This window comes from Acomys russatus, chromosome 8 (genome assembly GCF_903995435.1).
Source record: "Acomys russatus chromosome 8, mAcoRus1.1, whole genome shotgun sequence".
In the NCBI taxonomy this organism is placed as follows: domain Eukaryota; kingdom Metazoa; phylum Chordata; class Mammalia; order Rodentia; family Muridae; genus Acomys; species Acomys russatus.
In genome coordinates, this window is record NC_067144.1 from 40,085,419 (window position 1) to 40,112,579 (window position 27,161).

A 27,161-nucleotide genomic window follows, 5' to 3' on the forward strand; every position below is an offset into this window, starting at 1 on the left:
TGCTCGATATTGTATGATACCCGTCCCTTCCTCCACTGGCTGGGATCGGCACTAGCATGGAAGTCTGTGGTTTCATATTAAGGTTCGTGGTTATTAGTTGCAAGAAGGTACCTCGTTCTTGTCGCAAACAGCTTTCTGAAGAGTGCTGGTAGAAGGTAACTGTGTAAAGTGAATTCTCACAATGATAAAGCTGTACTCACTGTCACGGGTGATGTACTAACTTAAGGTGGAGAGGTTGGTAGGCAAGCATCATGTCTGACCTGCTGCTAAGGGTTAGACAAACTTGCTATCGATTGTTCCTGTGGCTGCAAATCAACATAGTAATGGAAGACCCCAGGTCAATGATACCACACCAATGGATCAGAGTGTTTCACTTAGACTCTTACATCACAGGCAAATGCACATGGCTTCCACACAGCCTCAGAGAGACAAGTTAGTTGGAAGAAACAACATACAGGTTCTTAAGGTGTAAAATTATAGTGATTTCATGGAACCCATGCAGCCTAACTGCCCCAACAAAGCTCTGAGCAGAACTGTTCTCAACACTTTTCCTCACTATTTGGGAAGCCTTAGGTTTCCATTAGGGATTCCTGGAACTTGGAAAGTCCCAATCTGGTGCTACTGTGGGTATTTATAATCTTTGTGGAGTAGTTCAGGGTATGCCATAGTTCATTTGGCACTACCATCTTGGTGGGATAAGTCAGTGTATGCCATAGTTCACAAACTTAAGTGTCATTTATTTTATGCAACTTGTTTTCTTTTCAGTCATATTGGGAAAGAATTAACATTGTCAGGCAGTCACGTTCTGAACTTTTTAAACTCTCAGGATGGCCTCCATAAAGGTTCATGTTGTTTTCTTCTAAATAACAATTTCTTATCTTTGCTACCTTTATCAAATGTGTAGTGGTAACTTTTCCCAGTTCTTTGGCAGTGCCAGTGATTGAACCCCAAACCATGTGAATGCTAGCCAAGCCTCTGAGCTACACCCATAACCCTTGGCTTTTTGAGACAGAGCCTCTTGTACTTCTGGGCCTGAACTTATTTCATAGCCCTGTCTGGTCTTGAACTCATGATCTCCTGACTCTACCTCGAGGAGCAATGATGATAGATATGTGCCATCATACCTGGATCATAGTGGTAATATTTGAGAAGGGATATTTAGAGGATAGCCACCCTATCTTCCATGAATATTAGCTGCTTCTCTTATTATCCAACTTGAGAAAATAGGACAGGGCTCATTTCATTCAACAGAATGGAATAAGAACATCAGTTACAGAAATAATTCCAGAACCAGGAAGAAAATATTTCTGGGTAAAAAATGTGAATGTTTGTTTCATACACAGAACATGTAGACATGGCAGTTGAGAAATAATTTACAAAAGATAATAATTTATAGATAAGATTTGAGTATAATACTTTTACATATCATTAGATGTGGCTTAATTGTTTCATTTTGTCTTCTATGAGCAAAGAATTATATTACAATTTCCATTCCTGGCATGTATAACATTAATTTCACCAAATGAACGGCTTCTTTAACAATCATGAGTGGCCATATGAGTTTGTTCACTTGGAGAGAATTTTAATTTAATTATGCAGTGCTCTGATTATTATAAAATCCTAAGGCTAATTCAGTTTGGTTCTCTGGTGAGGAATATTATTTTGTAGGTGATTTAATTAATGGCATGCATACGTAATTAACAATAGCTATATAGTGAACATGTTCATGAATGATTTAGGTTGTGTTTATAATACTTTCTGAATATTAATTCTGAATATGAGAATAGTGGAATATAAAAAGACTAAAGGAATCCCGGATTGCCTATGTTTGACAATATATTTTGGAAGGAAAAAACTAAAGTCAAAATAGCTAAATAAATATTTAGATGTATGCTGTTCATATCCATGTATTTTATGCATGAATCCTAAATATCAAAGAAGTCCATGATCCTTTGCCACTGTGTGACTTCTTGTGACAATAGTCAGTGACTTTTACAAAGGCCATGCTACTCCCTTTCGTTTAATCAGGGTTAGTAATACGAGCCCCATCCATCATGTGTTACTATACACACCCAAAATGAATATTCAGATCCACAAATGTCCCCGAAATATTGATTTAGAAGAAGCAGCAGTAGATAATACCATATAAGTGATTAGAAACTAATTATATAATATAAATGTATATGTAAAAGTATAAAATAATTTTAAATTAAAAAAAGAAAAATTTTTTTTCAAAATTCCACACAGACTAGACATGCCTTATCTTTTAAGATGGGGAAAAAATAACTAGTATAGGCAAATGATATTCTCCTTTGTTTTTCTCTCAGAAGTTATTACAGTTAGCAGTCAATCCTTCAAAAGAAACCATTCGCTTCTTTCCTTCTGTGCTGTATGTTAGCTATAAGCCAAATGATAGTGTGTGTCACTCAAGTGCAATGCTTACAGTGTCATTAAAATCTGGCTATTAATGCAGAAGGTTATGGAAAATTAAGTTAATCTGAATAATATATCATTTCCTTTCCATCCACAATCTATCATTTAGAAAACCATGGTTAGTAAAATGTCAAAAATGAAAAAGAACCTGCTCAAGTGAAAACATACGTCCTCATCTCATTTACATGTCATTGCATGAGGCAGGCTAACATTAGCTTGCCTATGAATTCACTATGAAAGGGATAATGCATTTATTTGTTTTAAAAGACCTTGGGTCTTCCTTTTAAACAACAAAGGCTTGATACTGGAATCCTACGTTATTGACTTATTTTAAACCTAAAGGATTTAAATTAAAATGTAATTGAAGGACTAAAAACAAATAGTTGAAGGAAATGATGTATTTAAAACTTGCAGTTTCCACTTTTGTTCTCTTGGTTCATAGAATATTTAACATTAAAGATATTATTTACTTATGCTAGTATAAAAGGTATTAGTTATAAATTCTCTAGCTGACTATGACTACCCTTTCAAATATACTGATCTAATAAGAGTTGGGAATCCAGTTTCTTCTCAAGAAGGTGGGGGAGTGGCATGGAGGTTTAAGTTTCTCAAATTTGTGGTCCTGACAGTCTCTGGGTCTCTCTTTACTTTGCCTCTTGAGGATACCAGCCCTTTCTATGTACACTCAACGAACTGGGTACTGTTGTGATTGTATTCTCTTCCCAATGCTATATATCTCATCCAATTCAAGGCTATGGCTAGTAAACTTAATGGAACATTTGAGAAGAGTGTAAAAAAAAGGATTGCAATATATCACACATAACAAATGCCTTGAAATTATTTATTTGCTCTAAATCTTATTATAGCATCTATTTATTTATTGTGTGAGTTAGTCAGCCACAACAGAGTCTTACTGTGTAGTGCATGCTAGCCTCGATCCTCCCCTCCTCCTGAGGGGCTGAGGTTGCAGGCATGTACCATCACTCCTGACTTCGTTTTACTTTGAAAGGCATCTTGGCATCCACACAACTGGGTAATTCTATTTCTCCAGTGTTGGGAGCCGCAGCTTCTTGCCACATAGCTGACCAGCTTTATCTCCTCTTAGTCCATTCTTCTTCTTCTGGATAATGTCACCTTCATTACTCCAAGGTCTTGTTTGCTTCCTCCACAGAACAAACAGTGGTTATTCTTTTAGCCCAGCCACACAGGCATTGCTGATATGGAGTTAGGCTTTGTTTGGGGAGTTGTTTTTCAAGTACTCCTTAAGGTACATTTCTGTTCAGAGTAAACATTCCCAGAGACCAATTCTGCATTCACCAGCATTTGTTTTCTCTCCTTCCCATATCATGTAGCAATTTAGATATGGAGGATTCAGAAGTAATCCAAGGGATAAAAGAAAGCAGCATGCCAGGGGAGATGGTTCAGTGGGTGAAGAGTTTACCAGACACAAATTCCAAGATCTGAGTTCAGATTCCCAGAACCCATATTACAGTGTTCCAATGGAGCTGTGGGAGGGGGGCAGGGAAGCAAGGGACTCTCCAGAAGCCATTGGCAGCTACCCTGCAGTAAGAAGTGACAAACAAGAAACTTTGTAGTAAACAGGGTGGAAGCTGAGACTCACACCCAAGGTTGACTTCTACTTGCACACCATGGCATACATACCTGCCCACACTCACACACCCAAACACACAGATACACACACAGTGGTGAAGAATGAGATTAATGGGGGAAGGGTGGAAGAGGGGGAGAGGGGAGCAGACAATGAAAATATAGAATTATTCATCTTTAAATTGAGCACAGTATTAGGCCATTTTTCTATAAATGGACAGAGACCCTGAAGCAGAGGTTGGGGCCTGGCAGCCCTCTGCAGCAGGGGCTCAATGCACGCGCTTTCTCCATGTTGTTTCCATGGTCTTAGGAAGCGACTGAGTTTCTCAGATGCTCAACAGCATCCCAGTTCTACACTTTAGTTCTTAACTCTTCCCAGCAAACATCCCTACAGGAAAAGACACAGCATAAAACCACAGCAGTGTCATGTAGCTCCTTCACTTCTAAAACACATGATCTCATCTCTTTAGATGCAGAGAAAGCATTTGATAAAATCCAACACCCATTCATGTTTAAAGTTTTAGAGAGATCGGGGATACAAGGCACTTTCTTCAACATATTTGGCTATATACAGCAAGCCAATAGCCAAAATCAAAGTAAATAGAGAGATACTCAAGGAAATTCCTCTAAACTCGGGAACAAGGCAAGGCTGCTCACTCTCTCCATATCTCTTCAATATAGTACTCGAAGTTCTAGCCAGAGCAATAAGACAACAAAAGAAGATCAAGGGTATCCAAATGGGAAAGGAGGAAGTCAAATTATCCCTATTTGCAGATGATATGATAGTGTACATAAGTGACCCTCAAAATTCCACCAGAGAACTCCTACAGCTGATAAACACCTTCAGCAAATTGGCTGGATACAAAATTAACTCCAAAAAGTCTGTAGCCTTCCTATACACAAATGACAAGCTTGCAGATGAAGAAATTAGGAAAACCACACCCTTCATATTAGCTACAAGCAATATAAAATATCTAGGAGTTACTCTAACTAAGCAAGTGAAGGACTTGTTTGAAAAAAAATTTCAAAACTCTGAAGAATGAGATTGAAGATGACCTGAGAAGATGGAATGATCTTCCTTGCTCATGGATCGGGAGAATTAACATAGTAAAAATGGCGATCCTACCAAAAGCAAGCTACAGATTCAATGCAATCCCTATCAAAATACCTACACAATTTTTTAAAGACATCGAAAGTTCAATTCTGAACTTCATATGGAAAAACAAAAAACCCAGATTAGCTAAAACAATCTTGTACAATAAAAGGTGCTCCGGAGGAATCTCCATACCTGATCTCAAACTGTACTATAAAGCAATAGTGATTAAAACAGCATGGTACTGGCACAGCAACAGGCTGGTTGATCAGTGGAATTGAATCGAAGACCCAGATATGAATCCCCACACATATAGTCACTTGATTTTTGACAAAGAAGCCAAATCCATTCAATGGAAAAAGGATAGCATCTTCAACAAATGGTTCTGGTCTAACTGGAGGTCTATGTGTAAAAAAATGCAACTGGACCCATATTTGTCACCTTGTACAAAACTCAAATCCAAGTGGATTAAAGACCTCAACATAAAACCAGAGACACTAAATCACTTAGAGGAAAAATTGAGGAAAAGCCTGAAACATATTGGCACAGGAGACAACTTCCTGAACAGAACACCAACAGCCCAGGCCTTAATGTCAACCATTAATAAATGGGACCTCATGAGGCTGAGAAGCTTCTGTAAGGCAGGAGACAATGTCAAGAGAACAAAGCAACAGCCTACAGACTGGGAAAAGATCTTCACCAACCCTACATCTGACAAAGGTCTAATATCCAAAATATATAAAGAACTCAAGAAATTAAACACCACCAAACCAAATAACCCAATTGAGAAATGGGGCTTGGAACTAAACAGAGAATTCTCAACAGAGGAATATCAAATGGCTGAGGAACACTTAAAGAAATGCTCAACCTCCTTAGTCATCAGGGAAATGCAAATCAAAATAACTCTGAGATTCCATCTTACACCCATCAGAATGGCTAAGATCAAAAATTCAAGCGACACCACATGCTGGCGAGGATGTGGGGAGAGAGGAACACTCCTTCATTGCTGGTAGGAATGCAAACTAGTAAGCCACTTTGGAAATCTATCTGGTGCTATCTCAGAAAAATGGGAATAGGGCTTCCTCAAGACCCAGCTATTCCACTCCTTGGAATATACCCAGAAGATGCTCCAGCACACAACATGAAAATTTGCTCAACCATGTTCATAGCAGCCTAATTCATAATAGCCAGAACATGGAAACAGCCTAAGTGCCCATCAGTAGAAGAATGGATAAAGAATCTGTGGTACATATACACTATGGAATACTACTCAGCTATTAAAAACAAGGAATTCCCGAAATTTGCGGATAAATGGATTGAGTTAGAAATGATCATAATGAGTGAGTTAACCCAGAAGCAGAAAGACTCAAATGGTGGTATATACTCACTTATATCTGCATACTAGCCCAAGGGGCATGTCCCACGAAAGCCTTCACTTACCAGGAAACTGGGACAGAGGGGAGGACATTCTATTGGGACTCTAGGTGAGAGAAGCATGGGAGAATAGCAAAGTAAAGGATCCAGAGGGTCCTAGAAACGTACAAGTAGAACATTATGATAGGCAGATTTGGGCCCAGGGGTCCCGCTCAAACTAAGGCACCAGCCAAGGACAATACAGGCGGTAAACTTTAAACCCCTACCCAGATCTAGCCAATGGTCAGAACATTCTCCACAGTTGAGTGGAGAGAGGGATATGACTTTCTCAGGTACTCTGGTGCCTCACATTTGACTATGTCCCCTGGAGGGGGCGACCTGGTGGCACTCAGAGGAAGGACAGCAAGTAGCCAAGAAGAGACTTGATACCCTATGAGAATATACAGGGGGAGGTAATCCCCCTCAGGAACAGTCATAGGGGAGGGGAATAATGGGGAAATGGGAGGGAGGGAAGAATGGGAGGATACAAGGGATGGGATAAACATTGAGATGTAACAAGAATAAATTAATTTAAAAGAAAAGTTAAAAAAAAAAGAAAAAAGAAAACCCATGATCTCAGACGTTTGGCAGTTTTCAGTATTTGTATTAAAGTGATATGTTAACCAATCATGTATAATTAATCCTCTCATTTCCAGGCAATTTTTATGCAATGTCACTAAAGTCTATTTAAGCCTACATCAGAGATAAACAATAAAGTGGAGGCTTCTTGTTGTAAACCACAAGAGAATTAACCATTAGCTTTATTTATGTATCTTATTTTTGGTACTAGAAACAAACCCCAGGGTCTTCTGAATCCCAGGCAAGTACTCTACCAGTGAGTTATGTTCTCAATCCCAAAGTTCTTATATTCCTAGAAAAAGGAAATGAGTAAGCTGATGGAGAAGGGAAATGGAAAGAGACAGTTGCAGCAACTAAAACATAGTAGAAAGAAATAAAAGTAGACACTGACGTTAATCTAGCAAGAAAAAAATTAGAATTCATAACCTACTTGCAGAAACTAAACACCTTCTATAATAAATATTTAAATAAATACAACGAATGCACTTGCCTTACATTTACTACAACAAATACCTTTTGCATGAGTTGATAAATGTTAAGAAAATCTGAGGAAAAAAACCTGAGAACCTTGTCTGAAAAGACAAGAGAAACCAGCCACGTACAGGGAAGAATGCATCAAAACCACTTCTGTTCACAGAGGGATCATTAGCAGAATTCAGACACTCAGCAAACAAACATGGCTATAAACAGTCCATGGGACAAAGAAAACACTTCTGTGAGAATGGCAACCAGATCTTAGGCCACCAGTCTTTGAAGTTTGACATATTTCCCCAGACCTGCCATAGGCTTCTTTCTCTCTGACCTCAGGGGAAGATCACAAAAGCAAATTCTCCTTCCTTTGCCCCTTTCAGCTATCCTGCCAGAAGCACAGCCACTGATAAAACTCACCAATGATGCATTACATACCATCACCGGAAGGGTTCCAGTGCACATGCCATTTTACGCAAGTCTCTTATGTTTTATTAATGCTTGAAAGACATTTAACAGCAGTGATGGTGCCAAATGATTCTTACCATATCATGTCATTAAAACCCAGATGTCCTTGGTGACAGAAACACAGGCCGCCAGCCCCAGGGGCTTTCTCTCCGTTCTCATTTCCTGAGCTCATTTACAAGATGAAATTGTGGGGTGTGACTCTTCATATTTCTTTTTCTCTGGATGTCAATTCCTGTTTCTTTTTATTGACCAGGAGAAGATGAAAGAAAAGCAAGAATGAGAAGAAAGAGCAAGAGACAATTAGGGAAGGGAAGATTTTGTAAATTAAAATTCACATTGGCAATCTGTATTTTTAAATGTCTTTGCATGGGGTAAATATGCATTAAAATTATGCATACTTTAATTCCTAGTGTTTCATATACAACTATCCTATGTGGTGTCTTCCTGAAGTCCAAATCTTCCTTAAAGCCTACATTATTTCATTTACTGTGATGGCTGCAGGGCTTGGCTTATGTCCAGGAACTCATGTGTAATGAAGTCTCTACTCAGTTTGGGCTCGTGCTGTTGTTTTGCACCCGAGGGAATCCCTAAAGCTCTCATCTCCTTAAGATTCTGCAGGAGAGCTGCGGGCCAGACTTGCCTGGGGCCTACACTCTAGCTTCTAGCTATGACTTTTATGATGGTGGTCTTCTACAAACCTATTCACTTTGAGTGATTGTTCACAATGGCCAATTACGTCCTGGTTCTATGCTGCTGAGTGTCATAGGCAAACTCATCCTGCTCCCGCGGATTCAGCAGATGTCAACCTACAAGGAAACTGAGTCCCAGAGGCAAAGGAAGTTTGACTCGAGCAGTATGCAGAGAGTGGGAGAGCAAATATAAACCAGGACTCCCCTCTGGCAGTTAATGTTCCAGACAGGAATCCCTGCTACATGACTTTAGTGGGAGGTTCCCAAGAAAAATTTTCATTATCTCACAGTAGCCTTCTGAAACTGCCTGTACAACAGTACTCAGAAGTGGAGGGACAAAGTGGGAGGCACGTTTCAATTCTTACACATCAGCTCTCCACCTATGATTTCCCATGGTCCGGCAGCAGAGGGATGTTCTCCAGCTGTTCTCCAGCCCAAACCTCCAAAACCAAAACCCAGGAAGCTGAAGCATAAAAGAATACAAAGCCAGAGAGCATCATTTTTCAGACACTGGTTCATCCCCTTTCTTTCCCTCTCCTGTCTTCTGGAACCTTTCACCTGTGCTAGCTCACTGTGCTTCTGGTGCAGCTCTGTGTAGTTGAAGAAATCCTAGGCAGGAGCTTCAGCCACCTTGCTGTGGCCACTGTGTGGCCCCCAGTTATCATTACTAGGCCATGTGGAAGGAGTGGTCCAGCAAGCGAGGTGCGTTATCTCAGGGACTATCACTAGAAGCCTTGGCTTAGAACAGTTCGCCAGAGTAGGTCACGATACCTCCAAGTTGGCATTGGTGACAATGGATTTATTTAAATGTCTGTCTTCGACACTAGAATGTAAGCTTCTCTAACTGAACTTTGTGTGACCAGTGCACATAGTGGGCCGATCACAGGAAGGCTTCCTTTGATACCCGATAGATGCTTATCCTATACATTGAGCGGGAGGCTTATTGTGTGAGAAGGATGCAGGGAACTTGAAAAAGATGGCTTCTGCAGTCCTTTCCAACCCTCAGATCTCTTTTGCCGATGTCAATTCTTTTACATGTTTATGGCTATCACATGTAGTCGTGAATTCCAGACTCAGTTTCCACATATACCCCCCAAACTGACATTTACACAGCCTGCTTGTTACATAGCCTCACTTACTGGCTGAGTAGCCATATCACTTTTTTTTTTTCTTAAAAAACATACATGCATTTGTTTATTTTGTGTGCTTGGAGGTGGGGGCATGTTCCGCAGTGCAGATCTGGAGGACCACGGACGACTTGAAGAAGTTAGTTCTTTCCTGCCACCCTGTGAGTCCCGAGGATCGAACTCAGATCATAACAATTAGCAGCAAGAGCTCTTAACCTATAAGCTATCTCTCTAGCTTTTTCATCCCAGTACAGATGCTTCTCCGTTTATGATGGAGTCACATTTGATAAACCCACCATCACTTGAAAATACAGGAAGTCAAGAGTGCATTTGATACGCACTCTCAAGGTCGCAGACATCCCACGTCAGTACGAGTTTGTTATAGGACCATCAATTGCTTATCCTTGAGAACACCCAAGCTGCCGGAAAACTATGGTTTGTTAAGGCACTCAAGATTGGACCAGGAAAATCAACCAAGCTGAGCATCCATAAATTGGAAGATAATATACATGCCCTATAGTTACTTCCTTTGCTACACAATCTGTCCTACCTTACTAATTCCCTATTTCTTTTTGGGTTTTAGTTTAGTTTTGTTTTTGTTGTTTTGGTTTCTCGAGACAGGGTTTCTCTGTGTAGCCCTGGCTGTCCTGGATTCACTTTATAGACCAGTAGCCCTGGCTATCCTGGACTCGCTTTGTAGACGAAGCTGCTCTCGAAATCACAGAAATCTGCCTGCCTCTGCCTCTGTCTCCCTGAGTGCTGGGATTACAGGTGAGCACCACTGTGCTCGGTGTTTTGTTTTGTCTTTTTGGTTTTTTTTTTTTTTTTTTTTTTTTTTTTTTTTTTTTTTTTGATGCCATATTAAAAACACCGTAGATTTTTTTTCTCTATAAAATCACTGTCTAGTTCTGTGGATTCTTCTTTAAAGACTGCTCTTTTCCCCTCAGACTGTCTGCTCACAGCCGCCATCAAATTGCCTCTTATTCTAATTTGTACTTGTTTCATTTTGACGTGAATGATGTATTGATCTATCTTCCTCATTCCAGAACCTGCAAAATTTCTGTAAGGTGGCTCTAATTCCTGGGACTTCTTTCAGCACAGTTTTACAAATACTAGACGTAACTTGTGTCTCTCGGCAGCATGGGTCTTATTTTATACTCCCCCTCCAAAGACTTCCACAGTAAAGGACATAGGAGATATCGTTTCGAAAACTGAACATGACATCTATAACTGTACATGGAGATGTTGCTACAATTGACTGCAGTTTTAATTAAGAAACACACACGCTGCTATCTTAAAAAAACAGTGCCTTAAACACAGCTCCCAGCTGAAATCTTCCAGCATCCAGCCATCCCACCCCTTCTCAGTGGCCTGATGTGCGACGAGGGAGGAGCTACGAACAAGCTGGCTCTGGGAAGCTGGAGAACGCGGGATGGGGAAGTCCCGGAAGTCACTGACCGGAGAGTCTCGGCGGGTTCACTCTGGGCAGTGGTCCCAAAAAACTACAGGCTCCTCGGCGGGGCGGAGACCGCTCCGGGCCGCGGCTTGGGGGCGGACCCGGATCGAGGGAGGCGGGTGGGACGCTCCCTGAGGTCCAGGGCGATTGGCGGACGCGGATGAGGGGCGGCGGAGCGCTAGGAGGAGAGCTAACAGGTCGGCCGAACAGAGAGCGTGATGATTGGGCGGTACGGAAGGAGCTGGACCAGAGCTGGCCGCTCATTGGTTTAGGCGGACCGAGGAGGCGTGGCCTGCGCGCGCGGGAGGGTGGGCGAGGGAGCCGGGCTGGCCTGCCCGCGAGCCGGTAGGGCTACGAGCGCGGCGGGAGCGCGTCCCAGCTCGGGCCCCCGGTGCTACCCTCCCGACCGTCGCGCTCCGGCCTGGGGGTCTCGGGGCGGGAAGCGCGGCGAAGCGTAAGCGGGGAGCAGGGCGGAGGGGTAGAGGCGCGCTGTGCCGCCGTCCGGTCCTCGGCGGGTGCTGCGGGCCCCGGGCGCACGGGGCTCCGCGGCGCGCGCACTATGCGGGCGGATTGCCGGCCGCCGCGATGGCGAGCCGGGCGCCGCTGAGAGCCGCGCGCAGTCCGCAGGGTCCCCGAGGCCCGGCCGCGCCTGCCGCCACCGGCCGGGCCGCACTGCCCAGCGCCGACGGCTGTCCCCTCCCTCCTGGCCGCAACTCCTCCTCCAGGCCTCGGCTGCTGCTCCTGCTGCTCCTGCTGCTCCAAGACGCTGGAGCCCAGCAAGGTGAGTGGTGGCCAGCACGGGGTCGGCCTCCTGGGGCTCTTGGCTGTTGAAGGAACCTGCAGATGTACCCAGAGATGCAGCGACACAACACTGGTGAGGCTCCTTTGCCAAGTGGGGTCTCTGCCGCCCGGTGTCTCAAGTTTGTGTCGCTTTACTTTTCCGCAGGGCCATTCATTTCTCTGAAAGAGGCACGTGAGGTTCTTACACCGAGGCCTCTCTGCTTGTCTTCTGCTGGACTGATGGACCAAGCAAATTAAAAGGAGTCTTGAGCTTATTAAAGACAGGCAGTGACTACTGTTCTTAGGGATAGCGCCCAGGTTCTAAAGCTAATGAAGCCAATTGCAGTGCTCTCTAGAGCCTTGCATTTGTTAATTCGTTCTCCAGAGCACCTGTCCGTTACCGAGGAAGGACAGAGGTTTGTAAATTGGCTTGATGAAACGCAGAAGTGACCCAGGGGAGCGGTCCACTACCAAAAGGGCAAACTTTCCCAGAAAGTGACAAAACTTTTTTCCAATCAACAATCCTCGGAAAACTTATTCCAGAAGGGTGCACATTGTTGGTTTATAAATCATCACAATGGAAAGAGAATAATACAGGACTGAACGTTTCAATGTTGCTTTTTCAGGCAGCATACCACATTTTATTTGGCATTAGTAGTTGAACACATTTTCCGTTGCTTCTCTCACTGCATTGCAATGGGAAAGATAAGGAGTGTTGTTACTTATTTCTAAGAAGGGCTTTTTTTTTTTTTTTTTACATTTTCATTTATAAGCTTCCTGCCGAGTGCACATTTTTGTCAGTAAAGTGTATCTTCAAGGTTATGGGCTTGCCTTGAGGTGCTGCAGCTTTGATGGCCGTGTGAGAGTTAATCTCTAAGGGAAATCGTGCTTGGTAAACTGTACCCTTTAATAGCCACATTTAAACGGAGCAACCTAAGGTTTAGATGTGTAGCAGGCAGGTTTCAGTCAGCACTTACTGTATTAGAGCGTGGAAGCCGCTGAGGTTGGCATCTGTACGTGAGATTTCTTCCTAATGGTGGGGAAACAGATTTCTATGGCTACAGATGTTTAGTGTGTGAGAGGCCCAGGACTAAGTGGTCCGTGTAAATCAATGCACTTAACATACAGCTGGGTGAGATAGTTATCACATTTCCAACAAAGGGAAACCGAGGCAGACTGAATAAATACAGCATATTTTAATACAGAAGGGAATATGAGGGGAGGCAGCACACCATATAAGCACACTGTGTTTTGCACATTTCTAAATGGTTTAAATATTTGCATCATATCTTCAGATAGAGTCAGCTATGTAGGAGACCATTGTTTTTTGGGATGTTGCATGCCCAGACTAATATAACATGCATCCTTATCTTATTTTTAATGACTTTGAATAATCATCAGCAGCATTGTATACATATATTGGTCTCCCATCTATTTTATGTAAATATCAACACAAATAGAAATAACACTAGAGATCTTAAAAGACATGATTTTTAGTTCTTTGAACCTAGATACATTTTGTTTATTTAAGCCCTTTGTATCGATTTAATGTCTTGTTCATATGAGAATGCACATCTTAGATTAAGAAAATGAACTGGTAATTCAGTTTTACGAAGGGACCACATACCGTATTCATCAGTTATTAATCCCGAGTTACTAAGCTGGGAAATGAAGGGCTAGCGTGGTGAGAATTCAGAAGTCGTGTGAGAGGTGGATTCCCTAATTTCTGAAAAAAATCTCTTACTCAAAGGGCCTTGGTGCTTCTTGCAGTGAAATTTCTTTGAAGCCTGTCTTAGCCAGTGTAGCACGTTCCTTCCTGGTCAGCTGACATGCCCTCACAGATGTGAGTCTCTGGAGCGCCTACAGACTGTTTAATATGAGAATGCCCCCATGTTCCAAGGTGGAACTTACACTCTCTCAAGAAGCCTTGGGAGGAAGATTGGAAGGAAATAATACAGTCTCATCTGTCTTTTGGTAGTGGGGTTGTGGGTCATTGCTTTTTAATTTTCTCAACTGAATAAGTCTTTTTTCCCCACTCAGCCTACCCAGGTAAAAATGTGTTCTGTGTCTGTTCAAGTGCACATGTGCTTTTTAATCTTTCTGACACTATTTTGAAGTGATAGTACTATCTATTACCTTTGTTCCAATTAATGTCATACATAGCCTTTTCTCAGCACGTTGTCTGCTTAAAATGATTTTTCTTTCTGTTTGGCTTAGAGTAAAATTCATGAAGTTTTTAAAAACATTCTCTTTCACAATGATGTATCATAACTAACTAGTAGTCTTTAAATTTATAAATAGGTTTGGCTTATTTTCATATATTTATACTAGATATAGCTTATATATATGACTAAAATTTACCATGGTAAATTGATCTTCAAATCTTTATACTAAGTTTTAAGTCTTTAAGTTCATTTTCAGAACCTTTTTAAAAATACACATCTTTTTAACAATATTAAATTCAATGGAGCTTAGCCTGACTGCGCATGTGGTGCTGCAGTAAATTTTCCATAATAAGAAGCTGATAATCTGCTGTGATTGAATTTCTGTCTCCAGTTTATGTTATGATCAGGAATTTGGGTCACTCCATCTCAGTAGCTCAGCTTCCTCATTTACATTACAGAAGATTTGTCTGCCTTGTGGGCTAGAATGTGGCTTGAACGTGATGGAATATCAGAAAATTAATTTTTAAAACCCATTAAGACTGGTTTGTTTATAGCTATTCATATGGCATGTTGGCAAGGGTATTGATTTGGGTTTGCAATTTAATAGCCTATGAAACAAATCAAGTTGATTCTTTGAAAGAATCATCTCAGACAGTAATACTTGTAGTTATGCATGAAAACTTTTGTATTCTGGGAAGCAGTACTTTTATTGGCTTGTGTGGTGCAAAGGAAGCACAGTATTTTTTGAATGGTCAGAAGTGAATAACTTATTTCTCTCCGCAAAGAAACATGTATAATTATCAATATTAGGTTGCTTTAGAATGTTCTGTCTTCTCTTGGTTTGATAAAACATAACTGAAACACAGACAAGCTTGCAGTCCTAGCTCTTGCTGAAGCATGGGCATCAGGACTTCCTGGTTAGCTACCCCACCTTGTGAGACTGTCTCAGAACCTGTCTACCAGCCACTAACCAGTGACTCTCAACCTGTGGGTCAGGAGCCATTTGGGGGCTACACGACCCTTTCACAGTGGTCACGTATCAGATATCTTACATATCAGATATTCATAACCATAGACAAATCACAGTTATGAAGTAGCAATGAAAATAATGTTATGGTTGGGGGTCACCACAATATGAGGGACTGTATGAAAGGGTCTCAGCGTTAGGAAGGTTGAGGACCACTGCACTAAACCAAAACAGGGCTCTTTTATGAGGCTGTGTTCCGAGGCTGTCTTTTATGACTCTTCCTAAATCACTGCGTCTTAGGTCATCCACATCCTTCAAAAGAACCACGATGTGGAAGTAGGAACCCTCTGTTTGCATGTGTTTAATTCAGGCTCAACAGGTTCTTTTATGTAGTTGTAGTCCTAAAGAGCAATATAAAAAAAAGACTTGAAACCGTGAACCTGGATTAAACACATATAAAAAGATATTAATTATCTAGAAGGATGTGGAAGGCTGGCCTAGGATGAGAACGAGTCATAATGTGATGAGAAGTGAGACCAGCTAGCTTTTTTTTTTTTTTTTTTTTTTTGGCATGGGGGAGGGGGGATTCCTGGCTTGGTTTTGGATAACTTTGTCACAATTTTGCGCTATGGTGCTTCACTTATAACTTAGAAAATATTTTACAGAAGATAATGATAATTGTGTAAAGCAAGAATCTTAGATGGTATTGATCCACAATTGTCTCTTTATCTTTTTTTTTCTTTTCTACATATTCACATAGCTTTGTAATTTTAACACAGGCAAGTGTTTATAAAATAAAGCAAATTATAGAGTGTAAAATTTTATCACAAGGCATTCCTTTTTGTGAAGCTATTACACCCCTTAGCCTTGCCTTTTCAGTGTTTTCTTTTACATTTTATTTGTCATTCAGGAGGGACTTTTTAAGAAATTTCACTTCAAGATGTTAGTTTAGTAAAGTATATGATGATACACTTCCAGATCACTACTTGGGCTAAAGTGGCATAATTCAAGAGGATGGGAAATACAAATATTCAAGTAAACTAATTTTAATGAAATCTCTTATGATGGTGACAATGGTGACTTCTAACTGAATTTCACGTACTGAATCAACCCACAGTTTGGGGGTAGCCATCATAATTCTCAGGAGACTGACTGTTCAAGGGTCAGTGCAACCCCGTGGCATTCAGAAGAGATAAAACATCAGCCTGTTTTCAGAAACTCTACAAGTAAGCCCAGCAAGTAATTATGTCTAAATGAAGTAGTGCGCACCATGGTATAGACTAAAGGAACCATTTGACAATGCCTAGGAAAGCAGCTTTCCTGAGAAATAGTTTTAGGTTGCTGAGCTTTGCAGGATTGGCAGATGTTTGAGAAGTGGTGATGATAGCCTACTGTCTTCCAATGAGTAGCAAGCCTCAGCCTGTGGTCATTGTCATCACTTCTTCATGAGTCCTGTGCCCTTTGTTTCTGCCTAGTCACTTGACAGGTATCTGTTAACTGGTTACTGCGAGCCACCTGTGATCCCATGGTGTAGGACATTGCTCTTCATAGTGACTTCAGCTCATGTATCACAGGATGCTGTTCAGATACTTGTGTGAAACACACACACACAATATTTGCCACTGGTTCTTCCCTTGGCCTCTATCCCAACCCATACCAGCACCAGTCAACACTTTATAGTTGGGGTATGAGACTGGGCTACTTTGTATTCCACTAATAAGCAATTTCATACCATTTTGTTTTAGTGTCTGTACTAATCTCTTTATATAGCAGTGTCCTGTGCTCAGAACCCCTACCCTTACTTTTCTTCTTTTAATAATCATGCTTGAAACCCGCAGACACCGTCCTTAGGAAGTGTTCTGTAAGCATCACCACACACCTGTTTCCAGGTTAGATTTCCCATGCTGGGTTGAGTGTTATTTACTTTCCTGCTGCTAATATTTACTGTGGTGTCTGTTATGCAGAATGTCTCTATTAAGCCTATTTTTGCTGTGACTCTGTTGCCCCAGCACATTATTGGGTGTCGGTCCTTCATGTTTTTGGCTTTTGGCTAATCCCCACATACAGCCATGAGTCCAGAATTTGGGCACTTACCTTATTGCTGTGGGAATAGAGCTCTCTCTTGAACTTTACTGCTTCCTTGTCCAGGGCCTGGGAGTCTGTCAGTCTAAGGAGCACCAGTCCTCTTTGCTGCAGTAGCTTGCCTCTGGGAGTTCTCTTTCACACTGGATGGAACTCTGAATATAGATAGCCATGGCTAATTTAGTAAAACCTTCTCCTCTTGGGTTAGCTGCTCGCAAGAATGGTGACAGCCCACATCATTGGCAGAAAGTTGAACGAACGCCTGTGTCGTCTGTTTCAGATTGTACTTAAAAGTTGGGTTGTGATAATTGCCACAGCCTTTTCCCTTCGTACCTGAAGGAAAAAGTAGATCAAGAGCTCCAGTTATATTTCAGTAACTGGGTCAAAATCTACCAGCTGCACAGATTTCAACCTGTCTCTCAAGTTATTCAGCGAATGAATCAGTATATAAAATGAATTAAGCTCTTCACTGCTTAGCAGTTAAAATCTCCCAGTTTCAAATGTGTGAGACCCCCTTTTCCATTCCCTACTTCTGATCCCCCACCTCATTTACTGTTCATTGAAGTTCTGCCCTGGCTCAGTGAAAGCAGTCAAATTCTGCAAGTAGAAGACTCAGACATCAAGGTGAAATCAGATGATTAGCCTGGGAGTGGCCACAAAACCACCCAGCCCTTAATGCTGCTCCTCCCTCCTGCTGCGACCCTACATCTTTTGATGTGTCTCATCTGACCTTGAACTTCAGTCTCTATGATTACTTTGGATTCTGGTTTATCTTGCCCTTTCTTGTTTGCCTTGTTCACGTTGTATACTAGGAGCTCGCTGTCTGGATGTGAGGCATGGCGAGGGTGGAGGATGGGTTTGGGGTCAGAGAAACTGAAATCCAGATGTGTTGCTGACTGTAGAAGAGAGCTTATTAGAGGATTCTGGGCTAATTTTCAGAGCAGAGCTGCACCTCGCTAAGCTAAGGGAAGAGCATGCAGCTGCACTTCAGAAACCAGAGTGTCAGCTTTGTTTTCCTCTCTCAGGCTTCTCTGTGTGGAGTGGGTCACGACTGCTGGAAGTCCCCAAGATTCAAAGGGTTAAACTGGAGAAATTCTGGGGTTTTCCTTCTTAAGCAAAACACAAAAAGTGGAGGGAAAAGTGAGTAGGCACAGGGTGAGTCAGTACCCACCCATGGACCCATCAGCTAACAGGGGGCAAGAGGTCATTTAAAACTAGTCAGAACTTCCGGACAGTCCCCAGGAGGATAAGGTCCTGGATAGACAAGGCAGTCCGCTCAGGGTGGAAAAGTGTAGAATTTTTAGAGTGTGTTCTTTCTTAGTGTGCTCTTTTTTAACATGAGAGCTTTGTATATAGGGTGGTTGTGTTCGTGTGTTGTGACAGGTTCTTGCTATGTAGCCCTGGCTGGCCTGATGCAAGCTATTTACCACGTGCCTGTTTTAAGCTTTATACAGTTCTGTGCCTCAGCCTTCTAACCACGGTGGCATGCGCCACCACACACACTTCAGTAAGTTCTTATTGAATCATACACGTGTCCTGGGAGCTTTGTGGTGTAAATCACATTTAGGTGAGCTTATGCAGAGCTGCAAAAGTTCTCATCTTCATCTAGGGTTTGCTTCTGGGGTACAGGGGGTGCTGAAGACTTTGTGCCTCATTTCTGTCTGTGGCTGTATGTGTGAGTAGAGCGCCCTGCTCTCCAGGGTGCAATGGTAAGTGGACATAACTGTGTATAACTAAAGCAGGGCATGGTGGTATACGCCTTTAATCCCAGCACTCGGGAGGCAGAGGCAGGCGGATCTCTCTCTGTGAGTTCGAGGCCAGTCTGGTCTACAAACCAAGTCCAGGACAGCCAAGGCTACGCAGAAAAACCCTGTCTCAAAAGAAGTACATAATTAACTGTATTAAAATGCAGTAACGGGATTTGCTGACAGACAAGAAGTTCCTAGGAGAGCTCACCGTCCGGGAAGTACTTGCTCTAAACTGTATGGACAGGGCCACTGTGGCATGCAAAAGCCGTCCACTGAAGCCTTGGGTATATTGAATGTGAAATGCTGTGGAACAGCTGAGCAGAAGCTGAAGACCTTGTAAGTAGATAGCAGGCTTTGAGGATTGGGATAAAAACGGGGAGTTCTGGAAGTTTCCACATGAATGAGCTGCTCAGTTGGAGTAGAATGATTAGTCAGGAGGACTTTTCTCAAGAATGTAATACCATCCTCAGAAGACCAGAGATCATCTGGGCCTCTGAAAATTGCTATACATTTTCAGAAGTAATGGGCCATTGTTCTCCCTGACAATTAACTAGAGTGTAGCCGAAGTGTAACGGGGCAACACAAAAAAAGGGAAAAGCCAACTGAATATATTTTTAGTAGTGTTACTATATTATTATGAGAAAAGTCACCACAAATGTGTAGTGAAAGCATAAATGTAAATTGTGCTCATACAACACCCAATTCTCAGCACGTGCAGTATGGACTCTGACTGTCCCCATTTTATAGACAGCAGAGCCATAGCTTAGCTCCAGTAGCTAACCTCAGGGTCACCTCTGCTTGCTACAGAATCCTGAATAGTTTAACTGTGGTGTCCTGGGTAAAGTCTTTGTGTGTGGCAGTGAGGATTTGCATAGTTCCCACCTCTTTTTAATTCAGATAACCAATGGGGCTTTTGCCTGGAAAAGACTTAACTCTTGCTGTCTTTAGTTACTAGCTGCTCTTCATCTAGAGTAGAGTGAGGCGAAACATCTCCATCTCCATCTCCATCGGTGTGGCTTGTCCGCGAGTAGGTGACCATAATTTGGAGAGTCTGTGAGTGTGGCTTCACTAACACATACACAAATGAACAGTACTAAATGCACTCAGGAGGCTCTGTTTGTACATACACGTGTCATACACACACTGTGCAACTGATGACTAAAGAAGAGGGTTGTGACTTTGAGAGACTGGGGGACATAGGAGGAGTTGTAAAAGGAGGGAGAGGAGGATGTAAATACAGTGCTCATGAAGTTCCCACAACTAAGTAACAATACAAATAAAAGGTAAACAGTAAAGATCACATGGAGGGTTGAGTTAAGCACGAGAGAGAGTGATGGGATTGTTTATTTTTCCATAGTTTTCCCTTGACTCTGCATGCATATCTGCCTTATATTTAGTATTAAGAACGTAAAAAAGAGAATGGAGCCATTGGGCAATTTTTTAAAAGGCACAAACTTAATTGCTTAAGTGAAAGAAGCCAGTCTGAAAAGACTGCACCGGGAGTGCTTCCACCTGTTAGCATTCTGGAAAAGGCAACACCATGGATAATAAGGAACCGTGATTACCAGAGAGAGTGTGTGAAGGTGGCGAACAGAAGTTGGGATCGGGGTGGGGGAAGAAAACGTGGTTTGGCCATTAGCATCCTGTCTTGTATTTGCCTAAACCCAGACTGTTTAGGACCAAGAAAGGCTGTAAACCGAGCTCTGGGAGATGATGGGTCTGATGAGGTTAGTCAGTTCTAACCACCCCTTTGTGAAGAGCCTGCGCACTAAAGCTACTCTAGAAACTTATTTAAAACTGTGACTGTCGCTGTGAGTTTGAGTCCAGCCTGGTCTACAAAGCAAGCAAGTCCAGGACAGCCAAGATAACATAGAGAAACCCTGTCTCGAAAAACCAAAAACAAAAACTGTAACTATGTCGTGTGGAAGTTATGACACGAGAACAACAATTAAAAGAAAACTACACCGCCAACATTAATGTCAGACAGAGTTCACTTCAGAACACGGATGTTACCAGGGACAAAGAACATTAACTGAAATTAAGCTATAATTAAGTTATACAGCTTAGGGGACCTGGTAATTTTATGGTTGGTCTAGTACTTCTCGTCTGAAAACATAATGTGAGTAAAACAGTAAAAACTTCACTGTAGCCAAATAAAACTGGATGTATCATTAACAGTTGTAACTCTTCTTTATGAACTTTCTCCTATTCACTAAATGCTGTGGGTTTTTTTCTTTCTATGTCATAGATGCATGCTGCGGTATGACAGAAGTAGCACTTAGAGGAAGTGTAGTCAAACTCACCATTTCATTGATAAAACCAAAATCCTTGAAAGCTCTGCAAAAGCATAAGCTGTAATGAAATTTGTGGCATATTTCTACAGGTTTCCTGCATTCATGTTTTCTATTGCTAAGGGGTACAGTTTCAGAAGTCCTAGGGCTCCTGTTACTAAATTTCAGTCATTGTGTTGTTGATTGATAACCATACTGCTAATATAGGAGGGTGGCTGGAGGCCTAACCTGACCGCCGTCAGGGCAAGCACTTGTCTGAGAACCACGTTTGGTATAGAGTTTGCTTACAACAGCCTGAAATAAGTGTGTATTCCTAGTAGCATTGTTTTACGGTCATTTGAATATATTCAATGTTTTCCTTTGGGAAGCTTGTTAAAGAACATTATTCAGTTATTTTCCTGGAGCAGAATCAGAATTTGTATGTAACCTGGCTTAACACATCTGACCTTGCGTTCTTCAGAGGAAGTGAGCGCTTGTTCTCTCAGTCACCCCTGCGTACGTGTAAGTACATCTGCAGCGACGGAGCAGTCTGATCAAACCCCGCTGTTCTTCCCCCAAGCGGAGTACATTCAAAATGAAAAGGTCACAGCAGTGGGCGTCCACTCTTTTCGGCCAGTCGTAGTCTAGTGGAGACCATCCAGGCAAGGAGAAGGAAGTTGGCAGTGATGGTGGTGGCGTTTGCAAAGTTCGCAATGTTGTGCAGAGCGTGTGGACTGCAGTGATGGAAGGGTTTAGGGGTGTTGTTGGGGGTTTGCTTTTCTGTGGTAGTTAAACTTTGTTGATTCTGTCATGGGTGATGGTAGATAGTGTGTCCTGGGCACTGAGCATTGGGTTTTTTTCCAGTATACAATGCTAGTCTGAGAATCTGCGGACAGTTGCTCTGATCTGATGTAGCATTCCCCTCTTTCTCTTCTGAGACTCGAAGCTCGGAGCCTCCAGTGAACATCATTTGAGGTTTGAAGATTAGTCAAAAGACTTTTCCCCCTATAACTTAAAAATGAAGGATGCACTTGTTTCAAACGCTGAGAAGTGGGAGATACGACTCTCCACCCTTTAGCTGCACTCTGAGTGAGTTGAGCAGCATTGCCCTTTGGCCAGATGGACCCAGCCAAGAACTAAGGCAAGATTTTCACGCGGAGGCCCTAAGTTGTACTCCTGACCCTCAGCGTCATCCACGTTTTGGGGGGCTGCTTATTCTCTGTCCTGTTCATCCGGAAGTGCTTGAGTAGCATTCCCGGCCTGTGCTCCAGTTGCCCATAATGGCCCCCTCCCTCCATTAGCGATGACTGAAAACTGTTGTGCTGTGTGGGAGGAAAAGGGCCTGGTGAACTGCTGCTGTCAGCAAGTTAGATGGCCTCTTGATAATTTCCTAGGTTTTGGTTTTAACTTTTAAATATTTTTATGAATCAGGTTTTTCATAGATTGACTTTAGTTTTAAGAATCATAAAAATAACCAGGAAGCTGATTGCTACTTCTTTTTTTTTTTTTTTTTTTTATTTTTAATAATTTTTTATTTAATTAATTTATTCAGATTACATCTCAATTGTTATCCCATCCCTTGTATCCTCCTGTTCCTCCCTCCCTCCTGTTCCTCCCTCCCTCCAGCTTTCACCCTATTCCCCTCCTCTATGTCTATGACTGAGGGGGACCTCCTCCTCCACCATATGGTCACAGCCTATCAGGTCTCATCTTGGTAGCCTGCTTATCCTTTCCCTGAGTGCCATCAGGCCTCCCTACCAAGGGGAAGTGGTCAAATATGGGGCACCAAAGTTCATGTCAGAGTCAGTCCCCACTCTCCACTCAACTGTGGAGAATGTTCTGTCCATTGGCTAGATCTGAGTAAGGGTTCAACGTTTACTGCATGTATTGTCCTTGCTACTTCTAAAGTGAAAACAAGGACACGATTTTTCTTTCACTTGAATTTAACATGAGGACCTTTCAGCGTGAGGTGTGTTTTCCACATTGCAGGTGTGGACCCTCTAAGACAGTGGTTCTCAACCTTCCTAATGCCACCATCTTTTTGATATCCGGCTCCTTTTGTTGGATCCCCAACCATAAAATTACTCTTGTTGCTACTTCCTAACTGTAGTGTTAATACTGTTATGGATGGTAATCTAAATATCTGATATGTCTGACGGTCTTAAGTGACCCCCACAAAAAGGTTGTTTGACCCCCAGGGGTTCTTGACCCACAGGTTGAGAAACACTGTGAAAGCTACCATAGCAGATCAGGAATCTGCATGCCACAGTGCCAAGAGTCACAGTGTAAATGTATTTCTTCATTTAAAACAACATGAAGCATGCAACTGCAGGCCTCGGAAGTACAGGCACTCTGCCTAGCTGCCCTTGGAGCTGGGCTGTTCTAAACACACAGGTGATGGCAGATTCTATCTAGTTGGGTTAAATTTATCACTCCTTGAAATGTAAAACATTCCAGAATGTTCACTGCAGCAGACTGGAGACATCCTTTTAACTTGGGTTTCTGGTGCACATCATCTGCTGGGGGCGGAGAGGGTGCTGAACTCCAGCACATAGTTTAGAGCATTCTTGGCGCACTACTGTAGACTCGTTGGCTATGCCCTCCCTCCCCACCCCCAGGATTCTGAAAAAGGCAGCTCCATTTTAATTGCTCTCAGCATCCCTGTGCATGGGAAAGTCTTCTTTTCATCAACTATTATTTATTTTGTTACCTTTAAACGATTCTTAATGGTGGAAAGGACAAGAAACAATTTGCATTTTATTGAAAATTAAGCAGGCTCATAAAGACATCTAAAAAATGACTCTGAGCACTCTGCTTGTGCTTCCCTAACACTGGTTTTAAAATAACCGTCTCAGGGTGAGTGATAGTCTGCTGGGAGCACTTGACCTGAGGTGCTGCATTACAGTCCTGAGCAGGTTGTTGGCAGGTGATTCTTGACTTTTGGAATTCCTTGACACTTCCTAGTCGCTACTTTCACTTCTGCATATCAAAAATAACATATTTTGAAGTATTTAATTACTGAGGAATTTTTTTTTAATATTGAAACACTTCCAGGCATCACAGGATAATTTCAAATGTTAGAAATTGTTTTAGGGTCATTGTATTTTCCTTTCTAAAGGAAAATGTTAATGATAATTCAAAAGTTACTTATATTTCAGTTGTTTATTTTTACAGTGAAGGTTTTTATAGCCTTACGATTTTACTTAGATGATATCCAGGAGAGAGAGTCAAGGTGTTTTGATGATAGCTTTGGGAAGAAATTATAGGGTTTTGTTTTTGTTTTTTGAATGTGTAAAAGCCTGTTTTATTGTAAAAACAAGTGGGTGTATTTCACATCCATATATACTTTTTTCTCTTCTAACTTTTTTATGTCATTAATTCACTATGCCCAGCTCTCATGCATGAATGAAAGCAAGGGTTGAAAATGTAGTTTAGTATCCCAGCACTCGGGAGGCAGAGGCAGGTGGATTGCTGTGAGTCCCAGGCCAGCCTGGTCTACAAAGTGAATATAGGACAGCCAAGATAACATAGAGAAGCCTTGTCTTGAAAAACCGAAAAAAATAAAAAGAAAATATAATTTAGTGTTGACTCAAAGCTAAACTTCTATGAGAAATGTTTGTTTAGGAAGCAGAATTTATATTGTCATCAAACTCAAGCGTAAACCAATGTGCAGTGCTGGTGTGGATTGGAAAATAAAACTGCCAGCACAAGGCATGCATTGTTTCTGGTGTCATTAAAGGGTTCAGGCAGGTAGCTGTTGCTTTGTAGAAATTAAATTGCTCCTTGGGAAGTTAAAATTTCTCTGTTGCATCCAGTTAAGCTTTCTTGGCGCCTCCTACTTGCTTCTCTACTGCTAGGCTGTTATAATCTTTAATCTGATCTAGTGAATGATATGAATAATATCATTAGATAAGAAAACAACATGAAGGAAATTCTGTTAACACCATCCATGACTGTGATGATTAAGTTAAAACCCGGAAGTGTCTATTTTAATGTTTCTCTATTAGTTCTCTACGATGCCAAAAGATAACAGATAGCTCCTTCAAGGGAGCTGCTATTGTTGTCCTGTCAAAAAGAGGCTGCGGAATCCCATTGTTACTCAACCCAGATCATACCTTAGAGCATCAGCTGGCTCTTCTAAGTGTACAGTGTACGTTGAGTTAGTGACCTGGACACTCAGATAAAAATGAACTACGAGAAAGGTAAGATCGGTGGTGGCGCATGCCTTTAATCCCAGTACACGGGAGGCAGAGGCAGGCGGATCGCTATGAGTTTGAGGCCAGCCCGGTCTACAAAGTTAGTCCAGGACAGCCAAGGCTATACAGAGAAACCTTGTCTCGAAAAACCAAAAAAAAAAAAAAAGATGCAAACAACATACTGTTACTAACACTTTTTTTTTTTTTTTTTTTTTTGGTTTTTCGAGACAGGGTTTTTCTGAGTAGCCTTGCCTGTCCTGGACTCACTTTGTAGACCAGGCTGGCCTCGAACTCACAGTGTTCTGCCTGCCTCTGCCTCCTGAGTGCTGGGATTAAAGGCGTACGCTTTGTTACTAAAACTTTAATGCTCTCAGTTGCTAAAGAAATTTCTTAAACAAAGAAATTCCATTGCTAAGATATTAAAGTCATTTCTTTCCTAGTCTCCAGTAAGCCGTTAACCTTTTTTTTCCTTTTTATTCTGAGAGAGAAATAAGATTTGGGAGGAGAAGACAAATTGTCCAGCTCAATGGGATATAGGTTTAAGTGTCGCCAGCTCTTACTTTGGTTTCTTGCCTACGATGGCCAGTGGTCTGGGACAGCTTAGTATGCGGTAAGGTTTTCTAGAAACCCTGCTTCCACTCAGAGAGTTCAGCAGCTTGTGGTGTTTGTAGTTGGCGAAGCTAACCACATCTTTACATTTGCATTTGCTTTGAATGGTTACTGTAAACACAGGCTGACTTCTCTTAATGGTAGGATTTAATTCAATATATATTTAACTACTGAATAATTGTATGTTCAAATGGAAAGTGCTTTGAACTTATAAATTATACTACTTTTAATGTTGGTAATCGTTGTTGATTTTTACCTAACTTGACTTCTCTTGGCTCCTTCGCCCTTCTTGTGAATGGAAGCGCTAAGAACCCTCGGTGTTCTTTGTAAAGGAAGTACTGGCTGCGTTGTCATGCATCGCTATAGGTCTGTGTAAAAATCCTGGTTATGTGTAAGCTTAAGGTGGGAGGATGATTTATTTGGTTTTGTTTTTGTTTTGTTTTTTAAGGTGATGGCTGTGGACACACTGTATTAGGCCCTGAGAGTGGAACCCTTGCATCCATCAACTACCCGCATACCTATCCTAACAGCACAGTATGTGAGTGGGAGATCCGAGTAAAGACAGGAGAAAGAATTCGCATCAAATTTGGCGACTTTGACATTGAAGATTCTGATTCTTGTCACCTTAATTACCTGAAAATCTATAATGGAATTGGAGTCAGCAGAACAGAAATAGGTAGGACCTTAATGTATGTATGTATGTATGTATGTATGTATGTATGTATGTTATATATAGTTCCTTAAGTTTTAAAACTGAAGCAGTGTTTAATACTTAGTGTGGAATAACTGGTAAGTAAAACGACATGAAAATTTTTATAAAAGTGTAGAAATCTCAAATTGAATTTTTTTTTGGGAAGGAGGATTCTTGCCTGCTTATTTTAGCACATGCTGCCTTTGTGACGATGCGGAGGCTACTTTCCTGCCCCTCCTACAAGACGCAGATGGTTACCTTTGTGCAAGATGTCCAAGCTACCTTCCTGTCCTTCCTGCAAGGTGTACATGGTTACCTT

At 41.8% G+C, this 27,161-nt stretch overlaps 1 protein-coding gene across 1 annotated transcript in view; it reads left to right on the forward strand.

The window, feature by feature from the left end:
* Positions 1-11,919: 11,919 nt before the first annotated feature.
* The window catches only part of Dcbld2 (discoidin, CUB and LCCL domain containing 2), a 59,814-nt gene continuing 44,572 nt past the window's right edge, over positions 11,920-27,161 (forward strand). Inside the window, exons 1-2 of the mRNA XM_051150086.1 lie at positions 11,920-12,115; positions 26,600-26,827. Coding sequence (XP_051006043.1) covers positions 11,920-12,115; positions 26,600-26,827 — 424 coding nt within the window. The remainder of the gene's footprint in view (positions 12,116-26,599; positions 26,828-27,161) is intronic.